The sequence below is a fragment of the Dipodomys merriami genome, unplaced genomic scaffold (genome assembly GCF_024711535.1).
Source record: "Dipodomys merriami isolate MVZ:Mamm:240054 unplaced genomic scaffold, mDipMer1.0.p SCAF_409, whole genome shotgun sequence".
NCBI lineage: Eukaryota > Metazoa > Chordata > Mammalia > Rodentia > Heteromyidae > Dipodomys > Dipodomys merriami.
The window spans coordinates 538982-557441 of record NW_027205704.1 but is presented as its reverse complement, the minus strand read 5'-3'; the positions used below and the strand labels follow the sequence as shown (position 1 = coordinate 557441).

The 18460-nt window shown below is 55.6% G+C and overlaps 3 protein-coding genes across 7 annotated transcripts; 2 read left to right on the top strand and 1 right to left on the bottom strand.

Moving 5' to 3' along the window:
* Window positions 1-592: 592 nt before the first annotated feature.
* Window positions 593-8974, top strand: LOC138806832 (steroid hormone receptor ERR1). 4 transcript variants are annotated; one of them, XM_069992226.1, is made up of 8 exons: window positions 719-805; window positions 1223-1357; window positions 2184-2520; window positions 5843-5959; window positions 6067-6195; window positions 6577-6744; window positions 6872-7141; window positions 7943-8974. In XM_069992226.1, the coding sequence occupies exons 3-8, from the start codon at window positions 2196-2198 to the stop codon at window positions 8200-8202; spliced, it is 1269 nt and encodes a 422-aa protein (XP_069848327.1). In that variant the 5' UTR covers window positions 719-805; window positions 1223-1357; window positions 2184-2195; the 3' UTR covers window positions 8203-8974. The 4 variants fall into 4 exon arrangements, with proteins under 4 accessions (XP_069848326.1, XP_069848327.1, XP_069848328.1 ...); XM_069992225.1 differs by lacking the exon at window positions 1223-1357 and having other exon boundaries at window positions 593-805; XM_069992227.1 differs by lacking the exons at window positions 719-805; window positions 1223-1357 and adding an exon at window positions 953-1046.
* On the bottom strand, window positions 8975-10922 carry LOC138806833 (multifunctional methyltransferase subunit TRM112-like protein). Of its 2 annotated transcripts, XM_069992229.1 has the most exons (6): window positions 10860-10922; window positions 10057-10126; window positions 9730-9914; window positions 9463-9614; window positions 9298-9387; window positions 8975-9201 (listed from the first exon to the last, which is right to left on the bottom strand). In XM_069992229.1, exons 1-6 carry the CDS (start codon window positions 10906-10908, stop codon window positions 9094-9096), a joined length of 654 nt encoding a protein of 217 aa, XP_069848330.1. In that variant the 5' UTR covers window positions 10909-10922; the 3' UTR covers window positions 8975-9093. The 2 variants fall into 2 exon arrangements, with proteins under 2 accessions (XP_069848330.1, XP_069848331.1); XM_069992230.1 differs by lacking the exons at window positions 10057-10126; window positions 10860-10922 and having other exon boundaries at window positions 9513-9614; window positions 9730-9867.
* Window positions 10444-13898, top strand: LOC138806834 (peroxiredoxin-5, mitochondrial-like). Its single transcript, XM_069992231.1, has 6 exons — window positions 10444-10657; window positions 12224-12358; window positions 13001-13132; window positions 13207-13245; window positions 13550-13611; window positions 13691-13898. Exons 1-6 carry the CDS (start codon window positions 10487-10489, stop codon window positions 13794-13796), a joined length of 645 nt encoding a protein of 214 aa, XP_069848332.1. The 5' UTR covers window positions 10444-10486; the 3' UTR covers window positions 13797-13898.
* The last annotated feature ends 4562 nt before the right edge of the window (window positions 13899-18460 follow it).

The following is an 18460-nucleotide window of genomic DNA, read 5'->3' as shown; positions in this document are numbered from 1 at the left end:
TTCTTCATCGGAGTCGGGTCCCTGTCTTCCTTAGGCTCCAAGCCTAGGGTTATTTTAGTCTAGGCATAGTTTAGGTCTGAATCTCCTACTCGAGATTGAGCCGCTTTCGGAGGGTGATTGAGTCTGAAGCTCAAGTCCCCCACAAACATTACCCTGGAGGGGCGGGAGGGAAAGGGGTAGAGCCCCCCTCCCTTCCCTCCCCAAGCTCCGCCCCTCATGCATATGCAGATAAAGGCGCCTCTGTCGGTCCGCCCCCTTATTTACATATGTGAGTCGTGGGCTCTCGCAGCTGACCTCGCCTCTCCGCAAAGCGCGTTGAGCCTCACTTGTGAAAGCCTCTCCAGGCCCCACCCACCTCGGGTTCTTTCCCGCAGACTCTCCGTGCCTCTGGCCCCGCCCCTTGGGCGGCCGCGCACGACTGTGCGCCGGTGAAGCTCGACGGCGGCGGGGCGGAGCCTTGGAGAAGACCCGCCCATTGGTCCCGCCCCGACTCCTCCCGGCGCGCAGGCGCTGCCCGCCCCCTGTCTGATTAGCATAGGGCTGCGGGCCCCACCCCCTGCTTTGCATGCGCTCCGCCGGCCCCGCCCCCGCTGTCAGCTGGAGGAAGCGGAGTAGGAAGCGGCCGCGATGTCCTTTTGTGTCCTACAAGCAGCCAGCGGCGCCGCCGAGTGAGGGGACGCGGCGCGGCGGGGCGGCGCGGCCCGAGGAGGCGGCAGAGGAGGGGCCGCCCACGGCCCCCGGCTCACCCCGGCGCTCCGGGCCGCCCGGCCCCCATGCCTGCCCGCCAGCGCTGCCGGAGCCCCAGGTCCGGGGGCGGAGGGGAGCGCGGCCGCGGGGGTGGGCGGGCGGGCGGGGCGCGGGGGCCATGTGCGAGCGCGGCCGGGAGGCGGGCGGGGGGCGGGCTCCAGGCGGGGTCCGGCGTCAGGGCCCGCCCGGGTCCGGGGAGGAGAGCCAGACCCGGCTGAGGGTCTGGGCGGAATCCGGCGTCCGGGTCCCGGGCGGGCCGGCCTGGTCGGCAGCGGGCTCGGGCTGCGGCTGCGGCTCCGGTCAGCCTGGGGCCTGGGATCCAGCCCCGGGGCAGGGTTGCGTGGGGCACCCGGGAGCGTGCCTGAGCCTCTGGGGCGGCTTGGGGTGGAAGATGGGGAGGGCTCTCGGTGGGAGAAGGGGCTCTGAAGACCACGTGGGGGCGCTCGAAGGGGCCTTGGGCCACCCTCCTCTCTAGGTCAAAGGTCATCGCACCGACGGGGGAGAACTTCTTCCTCCTTGGCTCCTCTCCTTTACTTCCTGATAACCTGAGCGAGGTCCCCCGCGGGCGGAGGAGGAGGGGAGGCCAGCAACTTTAGGCAACTTCCCATAGGTGTGCGCAGGTTGGGGGGGGCGGGGCGCCCGGGGAGGTGGCGGGCTCTGCGGCTGCGGGAGTGTTTGAGTGAGTTGCAGGCCCGGGGTGCAAGGAGGTGGAGCCGCGACCGACCGGTGGTGTGGCTGAGACTTGGGCATGCTGGGGCAGGAGGGGGGAGCCTGTACAACTGTCTGCCTGTGCGCGAAGTTGGAGCTCCGGTGAGTGTGTGCGTGCGATCGAGTAGGAGACTTGAGTGTGAATGTGCTTATGGAGTGTGCCCTTTGGAGGAGGTTGTGAGGATGGGGTTGGTGAAGGCCCTGGTTTGAGTGTGGAAGTCTCCTGCAGAGTGAGCATGTGTGGGCTTGCGGGGACACCTGAGACGTAGGTGAGTGGGGTGAGTGTGAGCACCGCCCTGGGGCTTGTGTGCTGCTGTGTGTGTTCTCTCGAATAGAGAGAATATGAAGATGGGGAGGGGGGGTCATCCCCAACATCTGGAGGAAGTGGCTGGGAGGTATCACTTCTGGCTGGGGGGTTCCAGGTGAAGTGGAAGGTTGCCCTGGGGGCTGTGGTTACCTTGCTCCCTGACCTGAGTGCTGAGCAGGGAGGGCTTTGCAAGCCTTTTCCAGGTTCCCAAGAGGGAGAGACCTGCTGTCAGTTAAGGGCCTGGAGGCTCTTGAGACTGTTCCCATGGTGACAGCGGGGGGCCCTCTTCCTAAGGCTGCCCTTCCTTGGACTCTGCCCCCCTCCCTCCCCTTGGCTGAGCTTGGAAGCCTGGCCCAGGCCCAGTGTTGGGCAACCCCTGTGGCAGGGTGCCTTTCCGTAATCTGACGGTTTCTCCCTGCAGGTGACCAGCGCCATGTCCAACCAGGTGGTGGGGATTGAGCCTCTCTACATCAAAGCAGAACCAGCCAGCCCTGACAGTCCAAAGGGTTCCTCAGAGACTGAGACTGAGCCCCCTGTGACCCTGGCTCCTGGTCCAGCCCCAGCCCGCTGCCTCCCAGGGCACAAGGAGGAGGAGGATGGGGAGGGGGCTGGGCCTGGTGAGCAGGGCAGTGGGAAGCTGGCACTCAGCTCCCTGCCCAAACGCCTTTGCCTGGTCTGTGGGGACGTGGCCTCCGGCTACCACTATGGTGTGGCGTCCTGTGAGGCCTGTAAAGCCTTCTTCAAGAGGACCATCCAGGGTGAGCCCCCACCCCACTTCTGTGCCCTTTGCTCCATACCTGTTGGGCTCATTAACACCTTCCAACGGGTTCATTAGGCCTTGAGTCTGCCCTGCAGGGCTTGGCTCAATGTCAGCATTCTGGGGTTCACAGGCCCCCTGTCCCTCCCAGGAACGCCCTTTCCTTTAAATGAAACAAAGCTAGCAGCACGCGTAGCTGCACTGGAATGGGAGATGAGAAAGGATGGAGGTACCACCTAGATTTCTGGGTTCTGTAGGTCCAGCACCTTCTACTGTGGCTCTGAACAATCCAAGACTGCTTGTACCTATTCCCAGACTTCATCCTTGCTTCTGGCAGCCGTTGACTTCTCCTGGCATAGAAAATGCTGCTCTTTTCTCCCCAGAGCAGTACCAACATAAAGCAGGGTTTTAATGGCTAAGAAGGGTATGTTGCATTTTAGCATCCAACTTTAAAAAGATGGGCATCCAGGCTCTTTAAAAGTCACTGTATGTTTTCCTTCTTTGAAGACAGGATCTTCAAAAGGTTCCAGGTTGGCCTGGAACTCTGGATCCTCCTCTCTCAGCCTCACAAAGGCTGAGATTATAGGCATACACTACAGCACCTGGGTTAACTTTTTCCCTCCCTTGAGTGCTTACTGTGTGACAGATACAGTACCCTTTTATTTCTATGTCTAGTCCCCCTCCCCCCCCCCCCCCCAGCAACTCCATGAGGTGTTAGCATTGTAAGCAGAATCGGACCTGAGGCTCAGAGAGGTTTTTGAAACTTTGTTAGTGTCTCACAGGTAGAAAGGCAGAACTAGAGTTTGGTGTCTGTCCCGAGCTGAGCTCTTTGATGCTAGCCAGACTGCTACTCTGCCTATTACTAATAACTGGACTTTAGACCCCTGATTGTGACATTCTAGCCAGTTTTGATTTGGCTGAAACACATGGGCCTCAATGCTCTGTGTTCCTTACTGGCCTGACAGCCATTCAGGCCACGTCTGGGTGTCTCCTGCCACTCTGGAATTCTTCATTCTGAGTCCGGACAAATAGTTATTGAGCCCTAGCTATGCAGAGTCAGCATTCATTGGGCACTTAAGTGCTGCGAATCATTCTCAACCCACCTTTGCAATAACTATGGTTATTTCTCTCTCTCTCTTTATGCTGGTACTGAAGCTTGAACTCAGGGTCTTACACTCTTGCTTAAGTCTTTTTGCTCAAGGCTAAGGCTTTATTACTTGAGCCACAGCTCCACTTTAGCTTTTTGCTGGTTAGCTAGAGATAAGAGTCTTTGGTTGGCTTTGAATCAAGATCCTCAGATTATTTTTTTTGAGGGGGAGTCAGTCGTGGGGCTTAAACTCTGGGCTTGGGTGCTGTCCCTGTGCTCTTCAGCTCAAGGCGAGTGCTTGAGCCACAGTGCCACTTCCGGTTTTCTAGTGGTTTATTGGAGGTAAGAGTGTCATGGACTTTCCTGCCCGGGCTGGCTTTGAACCTCGATCCTCAGATCTCAGCCTCCTGAGTAGCTAGGATTACAGGTGTGAGCCACCGGTGCCCGGCTACGGCTTTTGTTTCTTTTCTTATTGGTGCTAGGGATTGAACTCAGAGCCTCTTTGGTGCATAAGTATGTGTTCTACCCCCTGAGCTACATCCCAGACCCAAGTATAAATTTGGAATAAGAAAAATTCCAATTTTACAGCTGGGAAAACTGAGGTCCCAAAGGGGTTAGGTGTGGGACATGGCTAACTAGTCAGAGTTGGGAAGTGGTAGCTTCAGCGTGACTCCAGGAAGCCCCAAGACTTTGCTCCTCAAATCTGCACTTTGCAGCCCTGGCCAGTATTCTAGGCCCTGGGGACACTACTGGGACCAGGCAGGAGGAAACAATAAATGGCTTTCCTAACAGCTTTCCTGTTTGGATGTTGTGTGTGCTAAAGGCCCTGTGTGGACCCAGGGCTCCCCCTGAGGAGGTGTCTGGAACGGAGTTCAGGAGCACACTAGGAAGTACTTCGTGCTCACTGGCCCGTTGGCTGGTTGTGACATTGGGTTCTTGGGGTAACGGTGTGGCTGGGAGGTCCACCCGCGCCTACTGTGGGCCAGGCCATGTTGCGGGCCCTGGGGCCAGCCAAGGTCCTGGTGGAGCCGATACTGAAGCAGGGAGAGAGGGACACTTGTGGTGAGTGGGTTCCCATGTAGTAGTATATTAGGTGGTTCCTAAGAGCTGAGGGGAATCTGGCTGCAGAAGGGATTTGGTTTTGTCACAGTGGCCTGGGAAGGCCCAGTGACAAGGAACCTGGTGGGCGTCACAGAGCTCCGGGCAGGGAGCAGCATGCCCTGTTGGAGGAATATGTAAGAGGGAGTAGAGGTCAGGAGAGTCGGAGCCGGGGTGCAGGCCCTGAGCTGCAGGCTCACTAGGTGGTTTGAACAAAGAAAGGACAGGCTGTGTGGAGAGCAGGGATGGGAGGAGGCCAGTGAGGTGAGAGGTGACCATGACGTCAAGGGTAGAAGCAGTTGCTGAGTACATAAGTTGGGATTTGGGTGACAGAGTAAAGCTCCCCCCACCCCTTCCTGATTTGCCAGTGGTTTGGATGGGGGGGTGTGTGTCAAGGAGGTTCTAGATGCTGCCCAAGTTTCTACTTGAACAAGAGAAGGAAGGCAGCTGCTAGCTGGGCAGGGGAGGCGGAAGTCCATTAACACGAGGCTGGAAAAATCTTCAGGTAGACAGGATGCTCACAGAGCCGCTGGACACGGGAGTCTAGAGTTCAGGGCAAGTCTTGGCCAGAGATAGAAATCTGGAAGCCTGTGATCTGTAAGATTGCCACGAGAGGGTGGAGGGAATGAGGATGAGGTAGACCAGCCCTGGGCTGCTTAGAGAGCAGCATGGAAACCACAAAATAGCCAGGGAGGTGGGAGGAAGACCAGAAGAGTGATGTCTAGAAGCAAGAAGGAAGTATTGGTGTATTTCTAGGAGTTGGACACGATCAATGGTATTAGATGTTCCTTTTAGGCAAGTAAGTTGAAGACTCAAAATTGGCCATTGGACCAGTGTATAGAGGTCACTGTGGCCCTTGACCAGAGCAGATGAGGGCAGTGTGGCCCAGAAGCATGGCTTGAAGCAGAGATGCAGCTGCCTGGGCCCTGCCCTTCCCCTGTCCAGGCAGCCCCTCTCCCCCCCAGCCCCTGTCCAGCAGCCATCTCCCTCCCTGTCCTGCTCATGGCATCCTGCTCTCCCTTTCCTCCCCGTACCCCCCAGACTGGTGCTTGCTCGGGGCAAGTCAGGGCACTCCTGTCAGCTGGGCCCCCTCTGGGCCCCAGGAGGCCGCCACTGGAGCCCTGCCTCTTCCTGGCAGGGAGCATCGAGTACAGCTGTCCGGCCTCCAACGAGTGTGAGATCACCAAGCGGAGACGCAAGGCCTGCCAGGCCTGCCGCTTCACCAAGTGCCTGCGGGTGGGCATGCTCAAGGAGGGTGAGCGCTGGGCAGGGGCTGGGGGAGGTGTGCTGGGCAAAGCCTGGGGAAGGGCTCTGGCACACAGGCCTGCCCTATCCCAACACAGTCCTGACTTACAATTAAAGGGGTACGCCTGGACCGCGTCCGGGGTGGGCGACAGAAGTACAAGCGGAGGCCAGAAGTGGATCCTCTGCCTTTCCCAGGCCCCTTCCCTGCAGGCCCCCTGGCAGTAGCTGGAGGCCCCCGGAAGACAGGTGAGATCTCTGAGGAAAGGGGGTCTTTAGAGCATGAGAGGAGGGCGGCCCTATATGGCATCAGTCTGGGCACTATACCCATATTTCACTTTCCTCATTTCATTTACTTCCCTAAAAACTATTTGTGAAATTTGTCTTCATATGACACCAAGTAGTAGACTTGGGACCAGATAGCTACAGTCCAGCCTGAGGGTAGACTTAGCAGGCAGTGCCTGTCTACCAGCAGGCTGACTTTCCCCTGGCGCCTGGGAGCATTGCTCCTGGCTGGCCAGCAGCTATGGAGGAAGGCCGCAAGGCTTGAGAAGACACCTGGCCCTGAGGGACCTGTGGGCCTACAAGATCCCAGCGCTTGTGACTTTCATCTTTCACCTGTCACTGTAGCCCCAGTGAATGCGCTGGTGTCTCACCTGCTGGTGGTGGAGCCTGAGAAGCTGTATGCCATGCCTGACCCAGCGGGCCCTGACGGACATCTCCCAGCAGTGGCTACCCTCTGCGACCTCTTTGACCGAGAGATTGTGGTCACCATCAGCTGGGCCAAAAGCATCCCAGGTAATGGGCTCAGGGAACCTGGGGCTTCCCTGAGCAGGCCTGGCCGTGCTTGGCTGCGGTGCGCTTGCTCAGTCAGGCCTGTTCCCACTGCGCTTGCTCAGCCAAGCCTGCTCCCACTGCCCTCCAGGCTTCTCGTCACTGTCGCTGTCTGACCAGATGTCAGTACTGCAGAGCGTGTGGATGGAGGTGCTGGTGCTGGGGGTGGCCCAGCGCTCACTGCCCCTGCAGGATGAGCTGGCCTTTGCAGAGGACTTGGTCCTAGATGAAGAAGGAGCACGGGCAGCCGGCTTGGGAGAGCTAGGGGCAGCCCTGCTGCAACTCGTCCGGCGACTGCAGGCCCTGCGGCTCGAGCGAGAAGAGTATGTCCTGCTGAAGGCCCTGGCCCTTGCCAATTCTGGTGAGTCAAGGGTAGGCGCCCACACATTCAGAAAGCCCTCTAAGTGTAAACCTTGTTATAATGGTGGGACAGTCCCATTTTGCAGATCAGGAAACTGAAGCTTAGAGAACAGTGTGCTGATATTGGGGCTTGAACGTGGAGGCTGGTGCTGTCTCTTAGTTATTTCAGTGCTTTACTACTTGAGTCATAGCTGCACTTCTTTTTTTTCTTGGTTGTGGGGCTTGGAACTCTGGGCCTGGGTGCGGTCCCTCGGCTCTTTAGCTCAAGGCAAGCGCTCTACCACTTGAGGCACAGTGCCACTTCCAGTTTTCTGAGTTGATTATAGGAGATAGAGTCGGCCTTTCCTTGCCCGGGCTGGCTTTGAACCATGATCCTCAGATCTCAGCCTACTGAGTAGCTAGGCTTACAGGTGTGAGCCACTGGCGCCCGCAGCTCCACTTTTTTTTGCTGGCTTATTTGCACTGGATTTTTCTGCTCGGGCTGGCTTTAAACTGAGATCTTCAGGTCTTAGCCTTCTGAGTAGCTAGGATTATGGGAGTAAGCCACCAGCATGTAGCTCACATCAAGATTGCAAGCCCTAGTGTAGTGCTAATGTGGGAGAGGAGGTGGAGAGGACAGGAAGTGGCCATAGTTGAGAGAAAAGGACAGGCCCTGGCTGTGGGCAGGAGCAGGAAGCTGTGTCTATCAGCTAAAATCAGTGAATCTGTATTTGACCTCTCAGGCCCCATCCAGGAGCCCCAGGTAGAGGTTGGTTCAGACCTTTACAGAAATAGCCCATGTCAACACTTCTCTCCTCCTCAGATTCTGTGCACATTGAAGATGCCGAGGCTGTGGAGCAGCTACGAGAAGCTCTGCACGAGGCCCTGCTGGAGTATGAAGCTGGCAGGGTTGGCCCTGGAGGGGGTGCAGAGCGGCGGCGGGCAGGCAGGCTGCTGCTCACATTGCCACTCCTCCGCCAGACAGCTGGCAAAGTCCTGGCTCATTTCTACGGGGTGAAGCTGGAGGGCAAAGTGCCCATGCACAAGCTGTTTCTGGAGATGCTTGAGGCCATGATGGACTGAGGCGAGGGGTGGGATGGGTGGGGTGCTGGCAGATCTGCCCAGGGTGGGGTCAGCCCCCAGGGGGCAGAGCTGGGGCCTGGGCAGTGCCACAGCCTGCTGGCAGGGCCAGGGCAATGCCATCAGCCCCTGGGAGCAGGTGCCATGCCCTTCCCCTCCCCCCTTAGGGGGTGTCAAGCTGGGAAAGTAATGCCCGGATCTGGGCACAGTGCTGCCCCTTGCAAGCCATAACGTGCCCCTAAGAGAATAGGGGGCCTTGCGGAAGCCATAAGGGGCTTCAGGGGATGTGTGGGAGGCAGAAACCCAATCTCAGGGAGGGAAGGGGATGGAGGCCACAGTCTCCCAGTGGGTGATGCTTTTGCTGCTGCTTAATCCCATCCCCCTCTCCAGAGCAGAGGGGGATTTGGAGAGCAAAGGCCCCTGCCCCTTCGCTCCTCTCCTCATCATTTGCATTGGGCATTAGTGCCCCCCCCCTTGAAGCAATAACTCCAAGCAGGCTCCAGCCCCTGGACTCTTGGGGTGGCCAGGGCTCCCCATCAGCTCCTGCCCGGCCTCCTCAGGGGGTGGGGGAGGGCACTGCCTCTATGCCCTGCAGAGCAATAACACTATATTTATTTTTGGGTTTGGCCAAGGAGGCACAGGGACACGGGGCAAGCCAGGGCCCAGAGCCCATGGCTGTACAGAGACTCTATTTTAATGTATATTTGCTGCAAAGAGAAACCGCTTTTGGTTTTGAACCTTTAATGAGAAAAAAAAATATACTATGGAGCTCAAGAAGTGTGTTCCTTGTGTTAATGGGTCAAAGTTGGGACTCAAATAGTAAAAACACAATATACATTTAAAAAAGAAATAGATACATAGGGCCATGGAATGTCACACTGCTAGCTGGCAAATTTATGACTCAGTTTCTTCATCATTCAGCAGCATGTTGGGGATCCCACGACTGATAGGGAACAGACGCCCCGATTCTGGGCACTGCAGGGTGCCCTCCAGAACGTCCACCTAAGGGAGGGGGAAAGGAAAGACAAAGTGAGCACTGACAGCCTCTGGGAGCCAGGACAGGGCAAGCGGGTGGTGACCCATTCGACCCATTCTCACCTCCAGCAATACGTGATGCATCTTCCTTAGAAACGCCTCATCGCGCTCATACCCCTCAACCGGCTCGGTGGGGACCTCGCCCAGCTGCAACTGTGGGCAAGAAACCTCAGTCATCTGTGGGGGGGCCCCCCTACCCTTCCTCCAGCCAGGCTCCCGCCGGCTCACCGGGCGGCGGTGAACCTGCCCCGCGTCCGAGGGCAGGTCGAGCCCCTCACCGTATTGGCCGCCTCCCGAAGCGCCGCCCACTCCACCTTGGGTATCATCCGCGCCACGAAGTCGGGGTTGAACTCCACAGGGTTGATGCGGACCTCGGTGGCCTGGGGCGGGGGGGGGGGGGGGGGGGGGGGAGGGAGGGTTAGTATGGCAGAGGCAGGATCCAGGGGTTTCTATCCCTCCCGGAAGGGAGAAAGCGTGGGAGCTCCCGGCCGGTACCTGGAGGCGCAGGGGGAAGCCCCGGGGCCCCACCCCCCGCACATGCGAGGTCAGGAGATTGTGCGTGAGAAGTTTCATGCTGCTCTCCGAGATCTTGCCAGGCCGGAACCGGAAAGAGACGCGCTTCAGTCGCGTCACTTCCGGAACCATTTGCGCGCGCACGCGCACTCTCTACACTATTGGACCTGCGGGAAGACCGGAAATGGCGAACTTGCTGGAACTTCTGGAGCTTGCTGGAGCTCTGGTGTGGGAAAGCGCTGGTCGGGTCACGCGCTGTTCCCGGAAGCATTTCGGTGGGAGGTTGGAATGGCGCATGCCAAAACCTACCCGCTGTTAACTCGTACGTGAAGATGCAAATCATATGTAAAACAGCTGCAATGCAGAGGCCGAGTTGCACCTAAAATAAACATGCCTTCAGCCTACATTATCTGTAGGCTGACACTATTTCCGTCCTTTTGTTTTTAGCCAAGGGAGAGAAACTGCCCCATGTGTAAATTAAACCTTTAAAACGGAAGCACCCCGTTGCTTACAAATAAGTTGAGTGGCTGCCAGAGGCTCCGCCCCCTAGGTGAAAGCGTCACCGCGCAGCCCCTAATGCAAATGAGTTCAGCGTCCCGGAAGGTCTGTTGCGCCTGCGCAGTGCGAGCGACCCTCCGGGGCGGGGCGGACGAGGCCCCGCCCGCTCGAGGCCCCGCCCGCTCGAAGCCCCGCCTCCCGCCGGTCCGTCCTGCGGAGGCGCTGCGCCGGGTGGGCGGGCATGGGGCTGTCCTGGCTACGAGTCCTCGTTCGACAAACCAGCCCGGTACTGCTGAGTCGTGCGTCTGCCTTTGAGCTCCCGGCTGCGGGACCGCGAACGCGAAGAGGAGAGTGGCAGCGTGGCGGGACCCGCTGTTTCCACCGAGCTGCGGTCGCCATGGCCCCGATCAAGGTGACCGCTAACCCCTGCCCCCGTGTCCCCCCTCCGCCCCCTGCCTGCCGCCGCGTCCGGCCCCTCCTGCCGACCGCCCTTGACCCCTCGGTTCTCGTCCACGTTCGCGTCCTCGCGCCCCTCCTCCCTTGCCGGCCACCGTGCGACACCACGGCGGCCCCCGCTGCTTTTAGGCTGTTGAATATACCACGGCATTCTTCACCTTCTAGAAGCATCTTGACCGCAGGACCCCTTTTCAATCTCTTCTGCATGTCTTCCGCTGCACTCTTCCCATGCTTTTCTGATGGTATCTCTACTTCACCCCATTTTCTGAGACAGCTGTGGTCCCTTGGAGCGTCCAGCGTGTTTCCCGTGTTAGCTCATGACCGTCCCCATAGCGGATTCCCGCTGTTCTGTGGTGTCTTTCACCCATCTTCTGGACCCTCCCTGTTCCTAGGACCTTCCCCTTCTCTCCACCCTCTTCTGAGTCCCCCCCACCTTCCACACACACCGTTTACTTTCTTGCTCAAGCTCGGAGAACACCCTCTTGTCGGTCCCCCTCATCTCCTCATTCTCTGCACAGCTCTCTGCCCCCCCCTCCCATTTAATCCACTTTTTCCACTCAAGCTGGCACTCTACCACTTGAGCCATAGCTCCACTTCCAGATTTTTGCTGGTTAATTGGTGATAAGAGTTTTGGACTTCTCTGTCCTTGCTGACTTGAAACTTCTCACCGGGCACTGGTGGCTCATGCCTGTAATCCTAGCTACTCAAGAGTTAGGCTAAAACCTGAGGATTACATGCAAAGACAGCCCCCGTAGGAAAGGAAAGTCTGTGAGACTCTTTTTGGTTGGTCGCAGGGCTTGAACTGTGGGCCTGGGCGCTGTCCCTCAGCTCTCCAGCTCAAGGCTAGCACTCTACCACTTGAGCTACAGCACCACTTCTGGTTTTCTGGTGGTTTGTTGGAGATAAAGAGTCTCATGGTCTTTCCTGCCCAAGCTGGCTTTGAACTGTGATCCTCAAATCTCAGCCTTCTGAGTAGCTAGGATTACAGGCGTGCCAGGCATACCAGTGCCAGGCTCCTGAGACACTTACCTCCAGTTAATCACAGAAAAAGCCAAAAGTGGTGCTGTGGCTTAAGCGGTAGAGTGCTAGCCTTCAGCAAAAGAAGCTCAGAGACAGTGCCCAGCACCAGAGTTCAAGCCCTGGGACTGGCAGAAACAAACAGACATAAAAAGCTTCTAAGATTTCAGCCTCCTGAGTAGCTAGGATTACAGGCATGAGCTTCAGGTACCCAGTTTTAATCCACTGTTTTAAGAAACTAGGCCTTTTGTTTGCACAGCATTGCAACATTTGGGGTGGTGACTCCCTTTCTCTGCTGTCATCTACAGTCCTTCAGATGGAGCAGGGCCTCCTTGAAACCTGGAGGATGTGGAGTAATGTTGACATGTGGGAGGGACCAGGGAGGGACTCCTGACCTGTTAGCCTTTGTCTGTGGGTTTCCAGGCACCAGCCTGTGTGTTCCCCTGGCTGGCGTTTGCTGCACTTCCCTCAGGACCCCCTTCTACCCTAAAGTCCTTGCTTCCAGGTAGGAGATCCCATTCCCTCCGTGGAGGTGTTTGAAGGGCAGCCTGGGAACAAGGTGAACCTGGCTGAGCTGTTCAAGGGGAAGAAGGGCGTGCTGTTTGGAGTCCCTGGGGCGTTTACCCCAGGCTGTTCCAAGGTGAGGCTCCTCAATGGGATCAATAATCAGGATCTTCTATATTGTTCTTAGATCTGTGTGGTGCTGAGACAACTGGGCACAAGATTGGACAGTTGAGAAAGCATTTTAGAGCCAGGTGCTGGGCTCAGGCTTGTAATCGTAATTACTCAGGAGGCTGAGATCTAGAATGATGGTTCAAAGCCAGCCCAGGCAGGAAAGTCCATGAGATTCTTATCATTAATTAACCACCAGAAAACTAGAAGTGGCATTGTGGCTCAAAGTGGTAGAGCCAAAGAGCTCAGGGATAGAGCCTGGGCCCTGAGTTCAAGCCCCATGGCCAACAAAAAAGAGAGCATTTTAGGTGACAGTGCCAGCATTGCACAGGAGGACTGCAGTTGTGTCCTCCTAAACCGCTTACTAATTCTTGTGGGGGGGTGGTAGGCACTGTGGAGGTACTTCGGACTGAGGCAAATGAGCCATAGTTCTGCCCATGGAAAGTTCATGGTCTTGACCACCTGACATGTGAATCTGTGCTCCTTAGCTAAAGCAGAAAAGATTTTCATTGCCTGATGAGAGGGGTTGATCAGAGAAGGGGGGAGGATGAAGGGTGGGCTGAGGAGCGCATGCACTTATCCCTGTGATGACTCTGTTTCCCCTTCTTAGACCCACTTGCCTGGATATGTGGACCAGGTCGGGGCTTTGAAGGACAAAGGTGTGCAGGTGGTAGCATGCCTGTGTGTGAACGATGTCTTTGTGACTGGAGAGTGGGGACGCGTGAATAAGACAGAAGGCAAGGTAAGGCTGGGATTCTGCAGGGGGCTGGGGCTGGGTGGGAGGTTTAGGTTATAACCTTTCTCTCTGTCCTTCAGATTCGCCTCCTAGCTGACCCTACTGGGGCCTTCGGGAAGGTGAGTCAGTCCCAGTCCCAACTGGGTTTGGAAGCAGGCGATCTCGGAAACATTCTTTTTTTTCTTTGGGTCTGGTCGTGGGGCCTGAACTCTGGGCCTGGGCGCTGTCCCTCAGCTCTTCAGCTCAAGGCTAGCGCTCTACCACTTGAGCCACAGCACCACTTCTGGCTTTTTTCTTTTTGCTTATGTGGTGCTGAGGAATCGAACCCAGGGCCTCATGCATGCGAGGCAAGCGCTTTACCACTGAGCCACTTTCCTAGCCCCCCAGAAACATTCTTGACAGATTTCTCTGCTTTTCCCCTAGGAGACAGATTTGTTACTAGATGATTCCATGGTGCCCCTCTTTGGGAATCGCAGGCTCAAGAGGTACCGTGGGGGCTTCCCTGGGACCCTCGTCTACCTCAGAGCCAGGCTGATACAGCTAGCCGCTTCCTCTTTCTGGCAGGTTCTCCATGGTGATAGAGGATGGAGTAGTGAAGATCCTGAACATAGAGCCGGACGGCACAGGCCTCAGCTGCAGCCTGGCTCCCAACATCCTCTCCCAGCTCTGAGCCTGGACCACAGGCTCTCCATGTGCCCAGGCAGCCCCGCCTCACCTAGAGCCGCCCAGATGGACCCTTGGCCTGATGCCTGCAATAAATACTCTACCTTCAGTCTGTTTTTGCTGTGGAGTCAATGCTTGGCACAGGGCCTCAGGGCATAGTCTCAGGCCGAGAGGCTGGGAGGGCTGGGGGGCCAGGGGAGGGGAGAGGAGGGTCCTTAAGGAGAGCTGGGTCAGGCCTTGGGCAGGCTATGGAGCTCCATTGTAGCCTAGAAGCCTAGACAGAGCCAGTGTTGCCTGTAACCCATTTCCAAGAAGCACAGCGGGAGCCAGGCCTGTACCAGCACACCTCGACCTTTCATGCTTGGTCTGGTAGATCTCAGGACAGGACCTTTGGCTTTAGACCTCCCCCCAGCCCCAGCCCCCAGCAGTGTTTACACTGGGAGGGAGCAGTAATGGCCTGGTCCAGGAGGCTGGTGGAGTGGCTAGAAGCCTGGGATAGCCTGGGCCCCAGGGCAGCGTAGGGAAGCCCTGCTGTGGTAAGTGACTGTCCCCAGGGGGAGGACACTTGTAGAGCCACTGCTGACAGGTGAGGTGCACACTGGTGCTGTCCTCCAGCTGGGGAGCACGGACTCAGTCGGCAGGTCCCTTGGGTCTGTGTCGCTGAGCTCGTGGAGGTTCTGCAGCAAGCCACAGGCAGGAGGCCTGCTAGGAAACACTGGGCCACTTGAGCTACATCCTTGGCTTTGGGTAGTTGTTTACTTAGATCATCTCTCCCTGTCTCTCTGTCTCTGTCTCTCTGTCTCTCTGTCTCTCTCTCTGACAGTTCTAAGATTTGAATTCAGGTCCTCACATTTGTTAGGCAGGCATTATTTCATTTGAATTTGAGACGTGTTCTGTTCTGTGCCCGCTTAGTTATTTAGTTATTTTTGAGATAGAGTCTTGTATTTTTCCTCCAGGGCCAGCATCAGACTCTGGTCCTCCTAATATGGCCTCCTGTCCTCCCATGTAACTGGAGGATTACAGGTACAAGCTACCACATCGGGCTTTACTGCTTGAGATGAAGTGTTTGTCTGGGCTTGCCTCACACCGTGTATCACATTTCTCATAATCTCAACTTCCTAAGTAGTTGATATTACCAAATGAGTCACTACCCCCAGGTAAACCCACACTTCTGTCTTGCTCTGCCATTTCAAACATGTGCCTTTATCTTTGGATCCAGTATGACTGCTGGAATTCCAAACGTCACATCTGTACTCCCGCCAACAGGAAGGAGGAAATGGGGCTTTGGAGAAAAAGTCCCATCCAGAAAGTTTCCCTGGGTGTTTTTGACCTTTATCCAACCTCACTTCTTGCCCCTGGAAGTGTGCTGTCTTGGTCACACACCTCTCCCATAGCTGCCGCATGCCTCAGGGAGTACTTAGACTCCTGAAAAATCTTTTTACTATGTTTTAAAAGGATAGTTAGGGCTGGGAAGTTGGCTCAGTGCTTGCCTCACATGCATGAGGCCTTGGGTTTGATTCCTCAGCAACATATAAGCAGAAAAATGCTGGAAGTGGTGCTGTGGCTCACGTGGTAAAGTGCTAACCTTGAGCTGAGGGACAGCGCCCAGGCCCAGAGTTCAGGCCCCACAACCGACAAAAAAAAAAAAAAGGATAGTTAGCTCTTGTCTCTCACACCTATAATCCTAATTACTCAAGAGGCTGAAGTCTGAGGATCACAGTTTGAAGCCAGACAAGACAGAATAGTCTTGTGAGACTTTCATCTCCAATTAAATAGCAAAAAGCTGGAAGTGGAGCTGCGCTTGAAGTTGTAGAGCATCAGCCTTGAGTAAAAGGGCTAAGGAACAGTGCCTAGGCCCTGAGTTCAGGTCCTGGTACTGGCACAAAGAGTGAGAAAGTAAAAGAAGAGAAAGAAAGAGCTGGGTGCTGGTGGAAGGAATTAAAAGGGGAGAGGAAGGAAGGAAGGAAGAAAAGGTTGGTTTTTTGAAAGCTGCCATGCAGTGAGCTCCCCTCATTCAAGGGGGTTCAGTTCCCAGATGGTTCCCTATCTACGTCGCACTTTCTTTTCACACACATATCCACAAGAACATTTAATTCATAAATGGTTCGTATATTATCAGTATAGATATCAATACAATAGAATTTATACTTGTTACTTGTTTGGTTTTTTTTTTTTGGTCAGTCGTGGGGCTTGAACTCTGAGCTTGGGTGCTGTCCCTGCGCTCTTCAGCTCAAGGCAAGAGCTCTACTGCTTGAGCCACAGCGCCACTTCCAGTTTTCTAGTGGTTTATTGGAGATAAGAGTCTTCCTGCACGGGCTGGCTTTGAACGGAGATCCTCAGATCTCAGCCTCCTGAGTAGCTAGGATTACAGGCGTGAGCCACCGGCACCTGGCTTACTTGTTAGTTTTTGAGCCCCGTTCCTGGCTTGCCCCCTTCCCAAGGCAGGCTGTGGATGCAGAGCTCCTGTTCCACAGGGCTGGCACTGAAGTCTGATCTCGTGGCTCTTTGGCTTGCAGTGGCCATGCAGGAACTCTAACCTGTTCCTTGGACGGTGCTTCCTCGGCCCTCCTCACTCCCGAGGGTCACACACCCTGGAGGGAGGATGGCCACAGAGACCCAGGAAGAATCTGTGCAAACAGGCCTTGCTGGTTCTCTGCCAGTCTGCTGGACCACACCCTCTGTCCAAGCGTGACCCTTGACCCTTCCACCCTACCTCTACTTTGACGCTGGGAGAGCCCAAAAGACAGGGTCCAAAGGGCATCCAAGGCGCTAAACCCTCAGGTCTTGGGGACTCAGGAAATGAGAAGAGAGGGCCTGGAGCCCCCACCCCATACTTCTGCCTCCCTCCCTTCTCTACCTTCCTTCCCTCTTTCCCTCCCTCTTTAGCTCTTTCCTTCTCTCTTTTCTCTCTTTCCCCTCCCTGCCTCCCTTCCTTCCTTCCTTTTCTTTTTACCCAGTCCTGGGTCTTGAACTCAGGGCCTGGGTGCTGTCCCTGAGCCTCTTTGTGCTCAAGACTAGCACTCTACAACTTGAGCCACAGTTTTCTTTATTTGTTTTTTTGTTGGTAGTGAGGCTTAAACTTGGCCTGAGCGTTGTCTCTCAGCTCTTCAGCTCAAGACTAGTGCTCTACCACTTGAGCCACAGCATCATTTCCGGTTTCTGGTGATTTATTGGAGATAAAAGTCTCACGGACTTTCCTGCCCAGGCTGGATTTGAACCATGATCCTCAGATCTCAGCCTTGTGAGTAGCTAGGGTTACAGGTGTGAGCCATCGACACCCAGCTACACTTCCAATTTTTGAGTAGTTAATTGGAGATAAAACTATTATGGGGACTTTTCTGCCCAGGCTGACTTTGAACTGAGTAGCTATGATTACAAGCATGAGCCACTGGAATACAAGCCTCTCTCTCTGTCTCTCTGTCTCTCTGTCTCTCTGTCTCTCTGTCTCCGTCTCTCTCTCCCTTTCTTTTCTTTCCCTCCCTCCCTCCCTTCCTTTCCTTTCTTTCTTTCTTTCCTTTCTTTTTTCCTCCTTCCTTCCTTCATTTTTTTCTTTCTTAATTTTGTTTGTACTGAAGATTGAACGCAAGGCCCCACACTTGCTAAGTGGCACTCTACCACTGGAGCCACTCCAGCAGTCTCTTTTTACATTGGTTGTTTTCTTTCTTTTTTTTCTTTTCTTTTTTTTTTTTTGTCAGTCGTGGGGCTTGAACTCTGGGCCTGGGCGCTGTCCCTGCACTCTTCACCTCAAGGCGAGCGCTCTACCGCTTGAGCCACAGCGCCATTTCACATTGGTTGTTTTCAAGGTAAAGTCTCACTTTATGCTCGAGCAGGCCAGGACTGTGATCCTCCTATTTTGTGCTTCTAACTATACAACCGTGCTTTTCCCCATCCTTGTGCGTCCTCCACAGCCCAGAATGTGCGTGCCACTGTGCTCAGCATTCACTGAGATGGAGTGTTGACAACTTTTCTTCCAGGCTGGTTCCAAGCCAAGCCTTGATCCCCGGGCCTTGACCTCCAGGTAGTTAGGATGATAGATGGGAGCCACTGTGCCTGGCTCTGCACTATTCTTCACCCCCCCATTGCCCCCAACTCCCCCCCCCCACCCTTTTCTGAGAAGTTTATTGGAGATGAGAGTTTCATAGATTTTCCTGTCTGGTCTGGATTTGAACCTTGGTCCTCAAATCTCAGCTTGGATTATAGATGTCTGCACTATTCTTTTTTTTTTTTTTTGGTCCGGTCATGGGGCCTGAACTCTGGGCCTGGGTGCTGTCCCTCAGCTCTTCAGCTCAAGGCTAGCACTCTACCACTTGAGCCACAGCACCACTTCCAGCTTTTTTTCTTTTTGCTTATGTGGTGCTGAGGAATTGAACCCAGGGCCTCATGCATGCAAGGCAAGCGCTCTACCACTGAGCCACCGTCCCAGCCCTGCACTATTCTTTATAACAGAAATATTATTTATTTTCCATTCCTGAGATCTGCAAGGTGTTCAAGCAAAGGAGTCACAAGCTGCACCAGAGGAGGGGGCGTGGGAAGCTGTGTTTACTGCAGGATGCTGAGAAGCGCTGCTCACAGGTAGCTTGCGCCTGGCATCTGAACTGCGGGGGGGGGGGGGGGGGGGGGGAGGGGGGAGCAGGGCACCAGCCTGGGGGAATCTCACACCATCCCCAGGTA

Coding starts and splice junctions, on each gene's coding strand:
- LOC138806834 (XM_069992231.1), top strand. CDS start 10,487: ATGGGGCTGTCCTGGCTACGAGTCCTCGTTCGACAAACCAGCCCGGTA. Junction 12,359..13,000: donor TTACCCCAGGCTGTTCCAAG/GTGAGGCTCCTC, acceptor TCCCCTTCTTAG/ACCCACTTGCCTGGATATGT. Junction 13,612..13,690: donor GGGAATCGCAGGCTCAAGAG/GTACCGTGGGGG, acceptor TCTTTCTGGCAG/GTTCTCCATGGTGATAGAGG.
- LOC138806832 (XM_069992225.1), top strand. CDS start 2,196: ATGTCCAACCAGGTGGTGGGGATTGAGCCTCTCTACATCAAAGCAGAA. Junction 2,521..5,842: donor CTTCAAGAGGACCATCCAGG/GTGAGCCCCCAC, acceptor TCTTCCTGGCAG/GGAGCATCGAGTACAGCTGT. Junction 7,142..7,942: donor CCTGGCCCTTGCCAATTCTG/GTGAGTCAAGGG, acceptor TCTCCTCCTCAG/ATTCTGTGCACATTGAAGAT.
- LOC138806833 (XM_069992229.1), bottom strand. CDS start 10,908: ATGCAGAAGAGATTGAAAAGGGGTCCTGCGGTCAAGATGCTTCTAGAA. Junction 9,915..10,056: donor CACGTACGAGTTAACAGCGG/GTAGGTTTTGGC, acceptor GTCTTCCCGCAG/GTCCAATAGTGTAGAGAGTG. Junction 9,202..9,297: donor TGCATCACGTATTGCTGGAG/GTGAGAATGGGT, acceptor CCCCTCCCTTAG/GTGGACGTTCTGGAGGGCAC.